Source organism: Gossypium arboreum, chromosome 10 (genome assembly GCF_025698485.1).
Source record: "Gossypium arboreum isolate Shixiya-1 chromosome 10, ASM2569848v2, whole genome shotgun sequence".
Lineage (NCBI taxonomy): Eukaryota > Viridiplantae > Streptophyta > Magnoliopsida > Malvales > Malvaceae > Gossypium > Gossypium arboreum.
In genome coordinates, this window is record NC_069079.1 from 127017239 (window position 1) to 127031229 (window position 13991).

General features: G+C 36.0%; 2 protein-coding genes across 2 annotated transcripts; both read right to left on the minus strand.

Annotated features, from left to right (window-relative positions):
- Nucleotides 1-3010: 3010 nt before the first annotated feature.
- LOC108463247 (uncharacterized) lies at nucleotides 3011-3760 on the minus strand. The gene is made up of 2 exons (XM_017763190.2): nucleotides 3475-3760; nucleotides 3011-3380 (listed from the first exon to the last, which is right to left on the minus strand). Exons 1-2 carry the CDS (start codon nucleotides 3610-3612, stop codon nucleotides 3204-3206), a joined length of 315 nt encoding a protein of 104 aa, XP_017618679.1. The 5' UTR covers nucleotides 3613-3760; the 3' UTR covers nucleotides 3011-3203.
- Nucleotides 3761-12985: 9225 nt separating this feature from the next.
- LOC108463390 (uncharacterized) lies at nucleotides 12986-13773 on the minus strand. Its single transcript, XM_017763334.2, has 2 exons — nucleotides 13438-13773; nucleotides 12986-13343 (listed from the first exon to the last, which is right to left on the minus strand). The coding sequence occupies exons 1-2, from the start codon at nucleotides 13687-13689 to the stop codon at nucleotides 13167-13169; spliced, it is 429 nt and encodes a 142-aa protein (XP_017618823.2). The 5' UTR covers nucleotides 13690-13773; the 3' UTR covers nucleotides 12986-13166.
- Between the last annotated feature and the right edge of the window lie 218 nt (nucleotides 13774-13991).

Here is a 13991-nt window from a genome sequence, read left to right on the forward strand (position 1 = left end):
TCGAACTCAACGAGAAAAGTTGCAACCCAATAAGTTAGGGCACTACTTTTTCGAAATTTCCAAACACCAAGCATTGCCTTTATACGCTTTTTTTTTAAATCTTGGAGCCTTGCCTTTTTAAAGATGATGCATAGGGAATTGTATTGCATTATAAATCATACATAGTAACATATTATTGTAGTTGGTAAATAAGACGTGCATTTAAGCAAAATGATGGCAATAATATAAAGAACGTGCATTAGATTCATACATGTAAAATAGCAAATATTAACAATATGCCTACAAAGATATATAATATGTATTGAGAACGAATAAACGAGATATACAAACATATGAAATAATATTTAAATGATGCGTGATATAAAATCACATATAATCAAATAATGCATAATATACAAATAGAATAAATGTAGTGACAATATGCATATAATTATAATAAAAATAACACATACAAGATACATACAATACCTAACATATAGAAAAACTAAAAATGATTGATTGCTAACAAAATATACATATAATTAAAAACAAGACATTTCATATCAATAGTATTTAATATATAATATAATAACATAATGACAAGAATAAAGAATAATAATTATATAATAATATATTGGTTTGAAAGTATGTAGGAGGTTTCATAATATCAATATTAGTTTAAAATGAAATAATATATGTATAGTAAATAAAAAATGTGTATATAATGTAAGTTAAAAATATGAATTAACAATGATAATTTACATTTTAAAATAATATATATATAATATAAACATAAATAATATAATTTATGATACATGATATATATAACATATATAGAAATAAACAATAAATAATATAAAAATAAAACATAATAAAGATTATATAATAAAATGTAATATAAACATATAAGAAAAATAATAGATATAAAATAACATATAAAATAATATATATATAATTAATACATGTAATATATGTGAAAACATAATAATATATAAGAGAGATGTAATTTAAGAAAAATAATACATAATAAGTAATAATAATATATAATTAAAATAATACTTATAATAAAATAGTTTTATAATATATAATATAAAAGTAAAATTAAAATAAAACAAATAATAAAATATATATATAGAATAATAAATATAGGACTAAATTTAAAGTTTAACAGAATTTCAAGGTGAATTTCAAAGAAACAAAACTGAATTGAGGCCCGATTTGAAACGCCCGCAAAATAAAAGGGGGTTACTGGGCAAATAACCCTATTCCCAAAACGATGACGTTTTCCAGAATATAATTTAATAGCCATAGGGACTAAATTAAAACTAAAATAAAATAATGGGCCAAATTATAAAATAAAATAAGTTTAATTGTATGTACAAAAGGGATAGAAGGATCGATTGGGTAATTAACCCAACTCTCAAAAATGCGCGGATCCTCCCCGGGTAATCGGGTCAACGCGCGGATCCCTGAGTCACAAAACGATGCCGTTTTGTCAAGGCTAAATAAACCAGGTTATTAGCCCTAAAATCATTTGAAACCAGTTTTAAAAAAAAAAATTTAAGAATTCTCTCTGACAGAGAGAAAGGAGAGAGCTCCGGGCTCTAGCCTCCGTCAGCCACACACCGCCCACGCGCCCACGCGCCGCCCTAAGGACCACCGTACACGGTGGCTTGGGTTTAAAACCCCTCCTTTCACTCGTCGTTCATCAGGTAACTTTCTTCCTTGTATTTTTTATAATCTATACTTTTGCTAAAAAACAGTTTACATACATGCATACGTTCAAAAATAAAAAAAGTTAGATCACATTTTCTTTGAAAACTGCTTGTATTCTCTATTTATTTCTGTATCTGATTGCGTCATCGTTACAAGAGTTACAAAGGCTTTTTTATAGCCTACTGATTTGTTACATAAGGAAAGAAATATTTGATTTCTTGTATCTTTGACTGATGTGCTGTGATTTCCTTGCCATTTTCTACTCCGCTTTTTCGAGTATCTACTGTTTGTTTCCTTTTCTTGCAGGCAATCGAGCGAGGGATTCGGCAATGACTTTGCTGCGCACCGATCACGGATCCTGGAATCACGGCGCTGATGCATCGAAGGGCCGAGACGCTTGGGATGACTCGAAGCTTCCAGAACTTCATTGCGGCGCTGAAGAGAATGAGAGCTAGGGTTTCTAACCCTATCCGAAACTCATTTGGGCTTCCGCTATTTGGGCCTTCGGGTGGGTCTGTTTAAGTTTGGCTGGTCTAGGTGGGGTCAAGTTTTGGCTGCTGGATCCGTTGTACTTGGGCTACGGGACTACTTTAGTGTTTTGGGTAGTGGGCCTGCTGGGTAATTTTAAGTACTGATTTGGCTATTGGGTTGTAAAAGAAACTTTTATGGACTGTTTAAATTAAATAAATAAATATTTATTTATTTATCCATCAGTTTTAATAATCCGGGCAAATTTTGGTGATTACAATATATATGGAAATGTAAAACAAAAAAAAAAGAACGAAGAAATTCGTTATATTATTTTACTACTAGTTATTGCATGTAGACTTGGAAATTGGGATGGTTTGCTTTGCTTGAGTAAGACCTTGAATTAGAATATTTTCAAAATCGAGTGAACTTGAATTATTATTTAATAAACAAATATTTTTTATTTAAAATTAATTAATATATAATTGAATGATGAAACAAGCATTGGATCAAGTTCGAATAAAAGCCATGAAAATGAAATAAATTATGTCCTAGCTAAATTCGACTCTCAGACACCGCTAGTCAGTCGATAATTTAGGGAGATTTTAAATTTGTACATAACTCTATTGGCGGTCTCTGCATTCATATCAAGTTTGAAAATTAATCCATCTGTTAGGACTTCCTCGATCCTCTTGTGATAAATTTTTTTGTCCAATCATTGACAAAGTTATGAAATGGCAACATGGCATTTGCATGGACACAAGTTTGATGACGTGGACTAAAGAGTAAAACTATGATACCTATGTGGAAAAAATAGGACATAAAAAGTAGAAAAGGAAAAAAAGTATTAACGATGAGATAAGATAAAGGCCTTTTATTTTATTTTAATCCATATATAATGTAAATAGCCAGCCATGGAAGTGACATATAATATTTTGAAGGCCATGAAGACACGCAGTAGCAATGCGAAGCACAAGGCATGACATTATCATTTATTTTTGACAGAGAAAACCTCATCCCATCCCAGATATATATGCCTTTCAAGCATACTTCTTCTCAAGATAAGCAGTCACTACAGGCGAAAAGCTCTTGGGATCAATTTTTATTTCCGCCCTATAATTGAACTTGACAGTTTTATAGTCTGCGCTGCCATTTGCATCAAGCTCGGTTTTGATTTGATCCCAATCAGCAGGTTGATCCAGGAGATCTGTAAAGGCCTGCACGCAGGTCGTAATATATAGGTTTAAGTTAATGGATGCAAACATAATTACATGTTAAGAAATGAATATTGCAGTTGATCAACATGTATACCTTGCTGTCTGCACCTCTAGGGTTGCTCCAGGCAACAACCCACATTTTGCCATCATCTTGCAATTTGTATGCGACAGCAGCAATTGAACCATCATCGGTCCCTGCATTGTGAGTAAACTGAATCCTATCTCCATCCATAATTGTTTTTGGGAAATCCGTAGCCAGAACCGTTTCGAAGGTCGGTCACTGTGTGTTTTTGTGCCATGGTTATGGTAGCTTTGTGTGCTTTGGTTTTGCTTTTCCTTGGTCTGTGTTGTGCTTTGAATGTAGAAATGCACACCTACTTATATACTAGTTGGTTGAGTGTTAGTGGCGTTAAACTTATATCTAGATTAAATTATCACTAAGAATCAAAATGTGCCAAATTGTTTTTATTTTCTTTTTTAAGCTAAGTGTACTGTCAGACATGTGCTTTTGTTCTAAAAGAAGTACATATGAAATGTCAACTAAGAAATGAAGTAGAAGAAGCTGTAGCCACTTTTATTTTGTTGTTATTTGAATTATTTGTTACCATGCAGTTCATATTGGGGACATCTATTTCTACTATTTATAATGTAGAAATGCAGTTGATTCTTCTCATGTTCTCGAAGATGGATAATTTGTCAAAGTGAGCAAGGGATCTTTTAACTTGGCTCATGCATTGGATATAGCTGGTGAGGATGAATCTTTTGTTTTTAAAGTGTTGTGACTGTGTTTGTTTTGGTGTTGTACGTTGTTCATTCCTGTCGAAACAAGCCGAGTATCCCACCGGGAGTTATCCAAATACTTTGGCTAAAATTTTCATCCCTAGTTTATGCAGATAAAATCCTGGTTAACCTATAATTTAAATTAAATAATTGGGAAAAAGATTTCATCAACATGTTCATGCCATTTGGGCATATGAATAATACCCACGAATAAAATATAAAGCAATAACAGGCGCACTACATTTCTTTTTTACCTTGACAACTCTTAGTAGCATCTCCAAATCCTCATTAAAATATTATTTCAGCATTAAAATACATCTACCTAGATATCTCTCTATATAACTATATTAAAATGCACGTTATATATATTTTTTATTTGGGATTATTATTTATATATCAACATCATGTTTACAAAATTATTTTCAAACGAATAAATATAGCAACCTGTTCTAATCAATTTAATTTAATTCCTACATGTGCAGCTTGGTGGTTAGGAATTTATTGGTTATTATTAAGAATGAGATCTCCAACTTCGAATTCTCGTTTTCTTATGAAATTAAGATGTACTATTACTTCGATTTCTCGGGATGTTTTGTTAATTATTTTGTTTCATAAACACAGTTTGAGGTGGCAAACTGGCTGATTTCAGTGTATTAAGCGTTTCGATATAATCGAGCCATCAATTAATCGAGAATAAACATTAACTTAAACTAACAAATAACTGATGAACCAATTTAGCACATAATCAAACTTAAATAGAAAATGTTCATTCAATTGATGGAAATCCAATGATGCCCAAGAGTTTGATCATCTTTCTTTTGCATTGTCTTCAACAATAAAAAGGAATACACAGAAAACAACAAAAATAATATCTATTCTAAACCTATTCTAAAAACGAAAACAAAAGAAAACCTAACCTAAATCTATGAAAAGCTAACGAGAAATGTTCAGCCAAAAAACTCTGAAATCAAAAGCTTATCAAGTAGTATTTATAGCAAACTAACATTTAACATAGCATTGATCATTATGCCCTTGAATAAAAAGAAGGCTTAAGCTTGTTTGGACACAAAAATGTCCTTGTAGTTTTTCACCCGTCAGGCAGCGGTATTGTGCTACCCAGGCATCGCTATCGCGATACCCACAGCAATATTGATCTTGGGAATCTTGGGGTCTCGATATCGCGATATCATTGGAGCTGGACTCAATTTTCTTCACTTCATGCACTATCAGGGGTATCACGACTTCCATGCCTCAGTGTCGCGATAGCCCCACCCGAATGATGATTTCTTCAAGTTCGGGCCATTATCGCCTTCCAACACCACTCAATCATATCGTTAGGTCCCCCATGGCATTTGGCCAATTTGGGTCTCAAAAAGAGTGTAAAACTGAATAAAAACGCTTATTAATGCTTAAAACTAAAAATCGATAAAAACACGTAAAAGGCACTTAATTGCTTAAGAATAAGCTCCTCAAGTGTGTTGGAGGGCCTAATTCGACGTATCAAATTACGGCAGATCTCAATTCTCCCCCTTAAGAAATTTCAACCCGGAAATTTGCCTGGAAAGAGGTGGGGATATTGGGATCTCATTGTTTCTCCCGGTTCCCAATTTGTTTCTTCCGCACTTTGGCTTCGCCACAAGACTTTCACCAACGAGACGCGCTTATTCATCAGCTCCTTCACTTCTCAAGCTAAGATCTCAACCGGGTCCTCTTCATACGATAATTCATATTGAACTTTAATCGCCTCAACCGGTATAACATGAGATGGATCTCACCGTCATTGTTGGAGCCTAAATACATGGAATGCATCGTGAACCTTTTGCAATTCCGACAGGAGAGCTAGACGCTATGCAACCGGTCTTATTTTTTCGACGATCCCTTACGGCCCAATACATCTGGGACTCAATTTTCCCATGCGGCCAAAGCGCAAGATCTGTTACCACGGAGAAACCTTCAAGAATACCTTGTCACCCACTGAACACTCAATATCTTCCCGTTTCAGATATGCATACGGATTCTGCCAATCGGATGGCACTTTCAATCTGTCTCAGATATACTTTACTATATCTTCTGCTTCCTGAATTAATTCTAGCCCCATTACCTTTTCACTCAATTCCGATCAGCATAAGGGTGTTTTACATTGCCGTCCCTATAATACTTCATATGAAGCCATCTGAATACTCGACTGGAGACTGTTGTTATACGCAAATTCGACTAGTGATAAATATCGTTCCCAGCCAGATTCGAGATCAATAGCACAGGCTCGCAGCATATCTTCTAGCACCTGAACAACTCGCTCCGATTGGCCATCAGACTGAGGGTGGAACCCTGTGCTGAAATTTAACCTCGTACCTAACGATTCATGCAACTGTTTCCAAAATCTCGAGGTAAAACGAGGGTCTCGGTCGAAGATAATGGACACAGGCACACCTGATGTCTAACTATCGCGCGAATATTTACTTCAGCCAACTTTGGGAGTGACCGATCAGTTCCCACCGCCAGAAAACGACCAGACTTCGTCAGTCGATCAACTGGCACCCAAATGGCATTTGATTTGCCCGGTGATGTCGGTAGACCAACTACGAAATTTGGGATTAAATTTAACACTTTCTAATGATCGCCGTTTTAGGTGTCTGCGAAAATAGTTAGATTACTGATTAGGAGACGAAATCTTAGAACGTCTTAAAATACTGTCTATTTATAATATTAGGGACGTTTAATATTACACGTCTCCTTAACATGTCCCTGAAATCCTCAGTTTTTTAGTGTTGATGATAAGGATGACGAAGGGATTGAGGAATTAGCTCGAATCGGTGGGTTGTAACCGTGCGGTGATTTTGTAGCAGTGGAGTGGAATGGAGATATTGGAAATTGTCGAATGATCATGGTGTTTGGTTGTATCGAGTATTAATAAAAAATAAAATTTAATTACAAACATTAATAATTAAAACGATAAATATTGATATTTGTTAGAATTACTTCTTTATATATAAAAAATAAAATTAGATATATATGGAAATGTAAAACAAAAAAAAAAAGAACGAAGAAAAAGGAACAACCTACTTCGTTATATTATTTTACTACTAGTTATTGCATGTAGACTTGGAAATTGGGATGGTTTGCTTTGCTTGAGTAAGACCTTGAATTAGAATATTTTCAAAATCGAATGAACTTGAATTATTATTTAATAAACAAATATTTTTTTATTTAAAATTAATTAATATATAATTGAATGATGAAACAAGCCCCTGATCAGGTTCGAAGAAAAGCCATGAAAATGAAACAAATTATGTCCTAGCTAAATTCGACTCTCAGACACCGCTAGCCAGTCGATAATTTAAGGAGATTTTAAATTTGTACATAACTCTATTGGCGGTCTCTGCATTTATTGGAACCCACCATTGTTTGAAAAGTCAAATGGGGTGGGCACCGAAAGTAGAAAGTAATATTGGTTGGCAAGTTGGGTTAAAAGTTGGCATGGGATAATTGCAATTTTGGTCCCTAATTGTATAGGGACATTGCAAGTTGATCCTTGAACCTCAACTATAAATAGGCCTAACCATTTCTTACTTTCTTCATCCCATAATTGCCATTCTCTACTTAAGGCATTATTCTCTCTCTATTTGTAAATTTCACTTGTAATTTTTGGAGTGAAATATATTTGGTAGTGCCCGAGGACGTAGGCAAAATTTGCTGAACCTCGTTAAAATTCTGGTGTTCTTTATTATTTGTTTTGCATATTTTGTGAATGTGATTGTAGTGATTTATTGTGCTATTAAATTACGATAGAGGGATATTCTGGCTAGGAAAGACTTGGTATTTAAGTGATCTTCGTGATCTACCTCTCTTTCCTGGGAATTGAACTTGGTGTGATTTTTCAGTACAATAATTTTACTCTTTCACACGCTTCCGCGCAACAATTGGTACCAGAGCCAGATTCGTACTTGGGGAATACGACCGTTTACGGTACTATTCACGTATACAGCACTATTCACGTATACAGTACTATTCATGTATACGGCACTATTTACAAATACGGTACTGTTCACATATACAGTAGTTGGGATTGAGGAGAAAAATGGAAGCAGCATCGTCATCAACAAGGACTACTGTGACAAATGCAAAATTTGAAGTAGAGAAATTTGACGGTACCAATAATTTTGGTATGTGGCAATGTGAGATCCTGGATGTCTTATGTCAGCAAGAGCTAGATATAGCCCTTGAAGAAAAACCTGACAAGATGGATGACAAGGAGTGGGCCAAGATCAATAGACATGCGTGTGGTACAATCCGCCTATGTTTGGCCAAAGAGTAGAAGTACTCTGTCATGAGGGAGACATCAGCGAAGAAGTTATGGGATACACTGGAAGAAAAGTTTCTAACGAAAAGTCTTGAAAATAGGCTTTATATGAAAAAGAAACTTTATCGATTCACGTATGCACCCGGTATGTCGATGAATGACCATGTGAACTCATTCAATAAAATTTTAGCAGACTTGCTAAATTTGGATGAGAAATTTGAAGATGAAGATAAGGCATTATTGTTGTTGAATTCCCTTCCTGATGAATATGATCATCTTACCACCACATTGCTTCATGGGAAGGACACGATCACATTTGATGCAGTCTGTAGTGCGTTGTATAGATCTGAGACTCGAAAGAAAGATAAAAGAGATCACAGAGATACAACCGCAGAAGTCTTAACAGTAAGAGGACGTTCACACAGCAGCAAATCTGGTAGAAGGGGAAAGTCCAAAGGGAGACCCGCCAAAGATGAATGTGCCTTTTGCCATGAAAAGGGCATTGGAAAAAGATTGTCCTAAGCTACAAAAGGGCAAGGCTATTTCTAATGCATGTGTAGTGAACATGATGAGAGTCGACTTTAGCTTGGTTGGCATGGCAATGGCATGTCAAACGGATGAGTGGATTTTGGATTCAGGATGTACTTACCATATGTGTCCTAATAAGGACTGGTTTTCTAGTCTTAAAGAGCTAGAAGGTGGAATTGTTCTTATGGGCAATGATAGTGCTTGTAAGACAATGGGAGTGGGTACAGTCCAATTGAAGAATCACGACGGCTCAATCCAAGTCTTGACAGATGTTCGCTACGTACCTAGCCTGAAGAAAAATCTCATCTCATTAGGGGCCCTAGAATCTAAAGGGCTCACAATCACTTTGAGAGATGGATTACTAAAAGTAGTAGCTGGGCAATTGACGGTGATGAAAGGCACAAGAAGAAATAACTTGTACTTTTTAAATGGAAGTACAGTTATTGGATCAACATCAACAATTTCTACAAAAGATGTAGATTCGAGGCTACCAGATTATGGCATATGCGATTGGGACATGCTTGGTGAAAAAGCTTTGCGACATTGGCGAAGCAAGGCTTGTTGAAAGGTGCAAATTCTTGCAAAATGGAATTACGTGAACATTGTGTTCTGGGCAAGCAGAAGAGGGTAAAATTTGGTCCAGCAATTCACAATACGAAAGGAATTCTGGACTACGTTCACAGTGATGTGTGGGGACCTACCAAAGTAGCTTCTTTGGGAGGTATGCACTATTTTGTTACTTTTGTTGATGATTATTCAAGAAAAGTATGGGTGTATCTAATGAAAAGAAAAAGTAAAGTTTTGGATGCATTTCTGAAATGGAAGAAGATGGTGGAGACTCAGACTGGTCGAAAGGTCAAACGACTTCGATCAGATAATGGTACTGAGTACAAAAATGATCCATTTCTACAAGTATGCCAAGATGAGGGCATTGTGCGACACTTCACTGTTCGGGATACACCACAGCAGAATGGGGTGGCAGAACGCATGAATCGAACTATACTGGAGAAAGTTCGATGTATGTTGTCCAATGCTGGATTGGACAAAGAATTTTGGGCTGAGGCAGTTACATATGCGTGCCATCTAATTAACCGTTTGCCATCAGCTGCAATAAATGGAAAAACTCCTATGGAGATGTGGACTGGTAAATCTGCTACTTCTGCTACTGATTATGATTCTTTACATGTATTTGGTTCCACTGCATATTATCATGTAAAAGAATCTAAGTTAGACCCAAGAGCAAAGAAAGCATTATTCTTGGGTATAACTGATGGAGTAAAAGGATACCGTCTCTGGTGTCCTAATACAAGGAAAATTGTTTTCAGTAGAGATGTGACTTTTGATGAATCAACCATGTTGAAGTACAAGGATTCACAAAAGGATGACAAAACCAGTAGTACTTTGCAGCAGGTGGAGCTTGAAAAGGTTAACGATGATCCAGCTAATATTGGAGGGACAAATGATGAAGAGGTTCCTACCAAGAACCTCTACAAACAACAAGATTCAATTGCATATAGAAGGCCAAGAAGAGAGATTCGTAAGCCTCGCTTGCTTTGATGATATAGTGGCCTATGCACTTCCAATTGCAGATGATGATGTTCCTTCTACTTACACGTATGATAAGTAACCCCGATGGTGTAAAGTGGAAGCAAGCAATGAATGAAGAAATGCGTCTCTTCATAAAAATAAGACACAGGAGTTGGTGACACTACCCAAGGAAAGAAGGCAATTGGATGCAAATGGGTATATGCAAAGAAGGAAGGATTTCTGATAAAATTGAAATTGATACAAGGCTAGATTGGTAGCAAAGGGTTACGCTTAGAAAGAAGGAATAGATTACAATGAAGTGTTTTCTCCAGTTGTGAAGCATTCGTCTATTCGGATTTTGCTAGCCTTGGTTGCGCAATATGATCTTGAACTAGTTCGACTTGATGTGAAGACCGCGTTTTACGGTGATTTGGAAGAGGAAATCTATATGACTCACCAGATGGATTCAAGGTTGCTGAAAAGAAAATTGGGTTTGCAAACCGACAAAGTCGCTTTATGGATTGAAGCAATCTCCGAGGCGATGGTACAAGCGATTTGATCGAGTTCATGAAAGGGCAAAGGTACACAAGAAGTAAATTTGATCATTGCGTGTATTTTCGAAGCTACAAGAAGAAACTTTCATATACTTGCTCTTATATGTTGATGATATGCTAATAGCATCTAAGAGCAAAGTTGAGATTGAAAGATTGAAGACTCAACTCAATCTCGAGTTTGAGATGAAAGATCTAGGAGAAGCTAAAAGATTCTCGGCATGGAAATATGGAGAGATAGAGCTCATAATAGAGTTAGCTTGTCTCGAGCGATATTTGAAAAAGGTACTACAGTTAGCTTTGGCATGAACGAGCGAAAAAACCTGTAATACCCGTTGGCTTCTCATTTCAAGCTTTCGCACAACTATCTCCTTTGATTTAATACGGAACGAGAATACATGTTGCAAGTTCCGTATTCTAATGCAAATGGTAGCTTGATGTATGCAATGGTGTGTACAAGACCCGACATTTCACAAGCAGTTAGTATAATGAGCGGTATATGCATAATCACGGAAAAGGACATTGGCAAGTGTGAAATGGATTCTACGGTATATTCGAAGACCGTGGATGTTGGATTCTTGTTCAAGCGAGGATAATACACTTGGTAAAGGTGTTATTAGATGCGTTGATTCGACTATGCGGTGATTTGGACAAGCGAAGATCAACCACCGGTTATGTGTTTACACTTGCTGGAGGACCAATAAGTTGGAAGTCTACACTACGATCTCTGATTGCATTGTCAACCACGAAGCGAGTACATGGCAGTAATAGAGGTCAGAAGGAGGCTATTTGGTTACAAGGTATGGCTAAAACCTTGGGGTTGGTTCAGAGCATATTAACGTGTATTGTGATAGTCAAACTGCTATTCATTTAGCAAAGAATCAAGTCTATCATGCACGTACAAAACATATCGACGTACGATTCCATTTTGTGCGGGAAATTATTGAAGAGGGGAAAATTTGTCTTCAGAAGATCAAGACTGCAGATAATCCCGCAGATATGATGACCAAGGTGGTATTAACAACCAAGTTCAAACATTGTTTGAACTTGATTAATATCTGCAAGTTTAACAGTTGAAGAAGGCACTATCAAGTATTGTTGTCAAAAGCAGAAAGAATTGTGTGAAGATAAGATTATCCTAATCAAATCTTCAAGGTGGAGATTATTGGAACCCACCATTGTTTGAAAAGTCAAATGGGGTGGGCACCGAAAGTAGAAAGTAATATTGGTTGGCAAGTTGGGTTAAAAGTTGGCATGGGATAATTGCAATTTTGGTCCCTAATTGTATAGGGACATTGCAAGTTGATCCTTGAACCTCAACTATAAATAGGCCTAACCATTTCTTACTTTCTTCATCCCATAATTGCCATTCTCTACTTAAGGCATTATTCTCTCTCTCTATTTGTAAATTTCACTTGTAATTTTTGGAGTGAAATATATTTGGTAGTGCCCGAGGACGTAGACAAAATTTGCTGAACCTCGTTAAAATTCTGGTGTTCTTTATTATTTGTTTTGCATATTTTGTGAATGTGATTGTAGTGATTTATTGTGCTATTAAATTACGATAGAGGGATATTCTGGCTAGGAAAGACTTGGTATTTAAGTGATCTTCGTGATCTACCTCTCTTTCCTGGGAATTAAACTTGGTGTGATTTTTCAGTACAATAATTTTACTCTTTCACACGCTTCCGCGCAACAGCATTCATATCAAGTTTGTAAATTAATCCATCTGTTAGGACTTCCTCGATCCTCTTGTGATAAATTTTTTTGTCCAATCATTGACAAAGTTATGAAATGGCAACATGGCATTTGCATGGACACAAGTTTGATGACGTGGACTAAAGAGTAAAACTATGATACCTATGTGGAAAAAATAGGACATAAAAAGTAGAAAAGGAAAAAAAGTATTAACGATGAGATAAGATAAAGGCCTTTTATTTTATTTTAATCCATATATAATGTAAATAGCCAGCCATGGAAGTGACATATAATATTTTGAAGGCCATGAAGACACGCAGTAGCAATGCGAAGCACAAGGCATGACATTATCATTTATTTTTGACAGAGAAAAACTCATCCCATCCCAGATATATCTGCCTTTCAAGCATACTTCTTCTCAAGATAAGCAGTCACTACAGGCGAAAAGCTCTTGGGATCAATTTTTATTTCCGCCCTATAATTGAACTTGACAGTTTTATAGTCTGCGCTGCCATTTGCATCAAGCTCGGTTTTGATTTGATCCCAATCAGCAGGTTGATCCAGGAGATCTGTAAAGGCCTGCACGCAGGTCGTAATATATAGGTTTAAGTTAATGGATGCAAACATAATTACATGTTAAGAAATGAATATTGCAGTTGATCAACATGTATACCTTGCTGTCTGCACCTCTAGGGTTGCTCCAGGCAACAACCCACATTTTGCCATCATCTTGCAATTTGTATGCGACAGCAGCAATTGAACCATCATCGGTCCCTGCATTGTGAGTAAACTGAATCCTATCTCCATCCATAATTGTTTTTGGGAAATCCGTAGACTGAGATCCTTCCCAAACCTCGTGGCCAGACAAGGATAAAGCATGGCCAGAACCGTTTCGAAGGTCGGTCACTGTGTGTTTTTGTGCCATGGTTATGGTAGCTTTGTGTGCTTTGGTTTTGCTTTTCCTTGGTCTGTGTTGTGCTTTGAATGTAGAAATGCACACCTACTTATATACTAGTTGGTTGAGTGTTAGTGGCGTTAAACTTATATCTAGATTAAATTATCACTAAGAATCAAAATGTGCCAAATTGTTTTTATTTTCTTTTTTAAGCTAAGTGTACTGTCAGACATGTGCTTTTGTTCTAAAAGCAGTACATATGAAATGTCAACTAAGAAATGAAGTAGAAGAAGCTGTAGCCACTTTTATTTTGTTGTTATTTGAATTATTTG

Excerpts from the sequence above, each read along its gene's own strand:
- LOC108463247 (XM_017763190.2), bottom strand. The coding sequence starts at position 3,612 with ATGGATGGAGATAGGATTCAGTTTACTCACAATGCAGGGACCGATGAT. Across the intron at positions 3,381-3,474 it reads CTAGAGGTGCAGACAGCAAG|GCCTTTACAGATCTCCTGGA; the intron begins GTATACATGTTG and ends ACCTGCGTGCAG.
- LOC108463390 (XM_017763334.2), bottom strand. The coding sequence starts at position 13,689 with ATGGCACAAAAACACACAGTGACCGACCTTCGAAACGGTTCTGGCCAT. Across the intron at positions 13,344-13,437 it reads CTAGAGGTGCAGACAGCAAG|GCCTTTACAGATCTCCTGGA; the intron begins GTATACATGTTG and ends ACCTGCGTGCAG.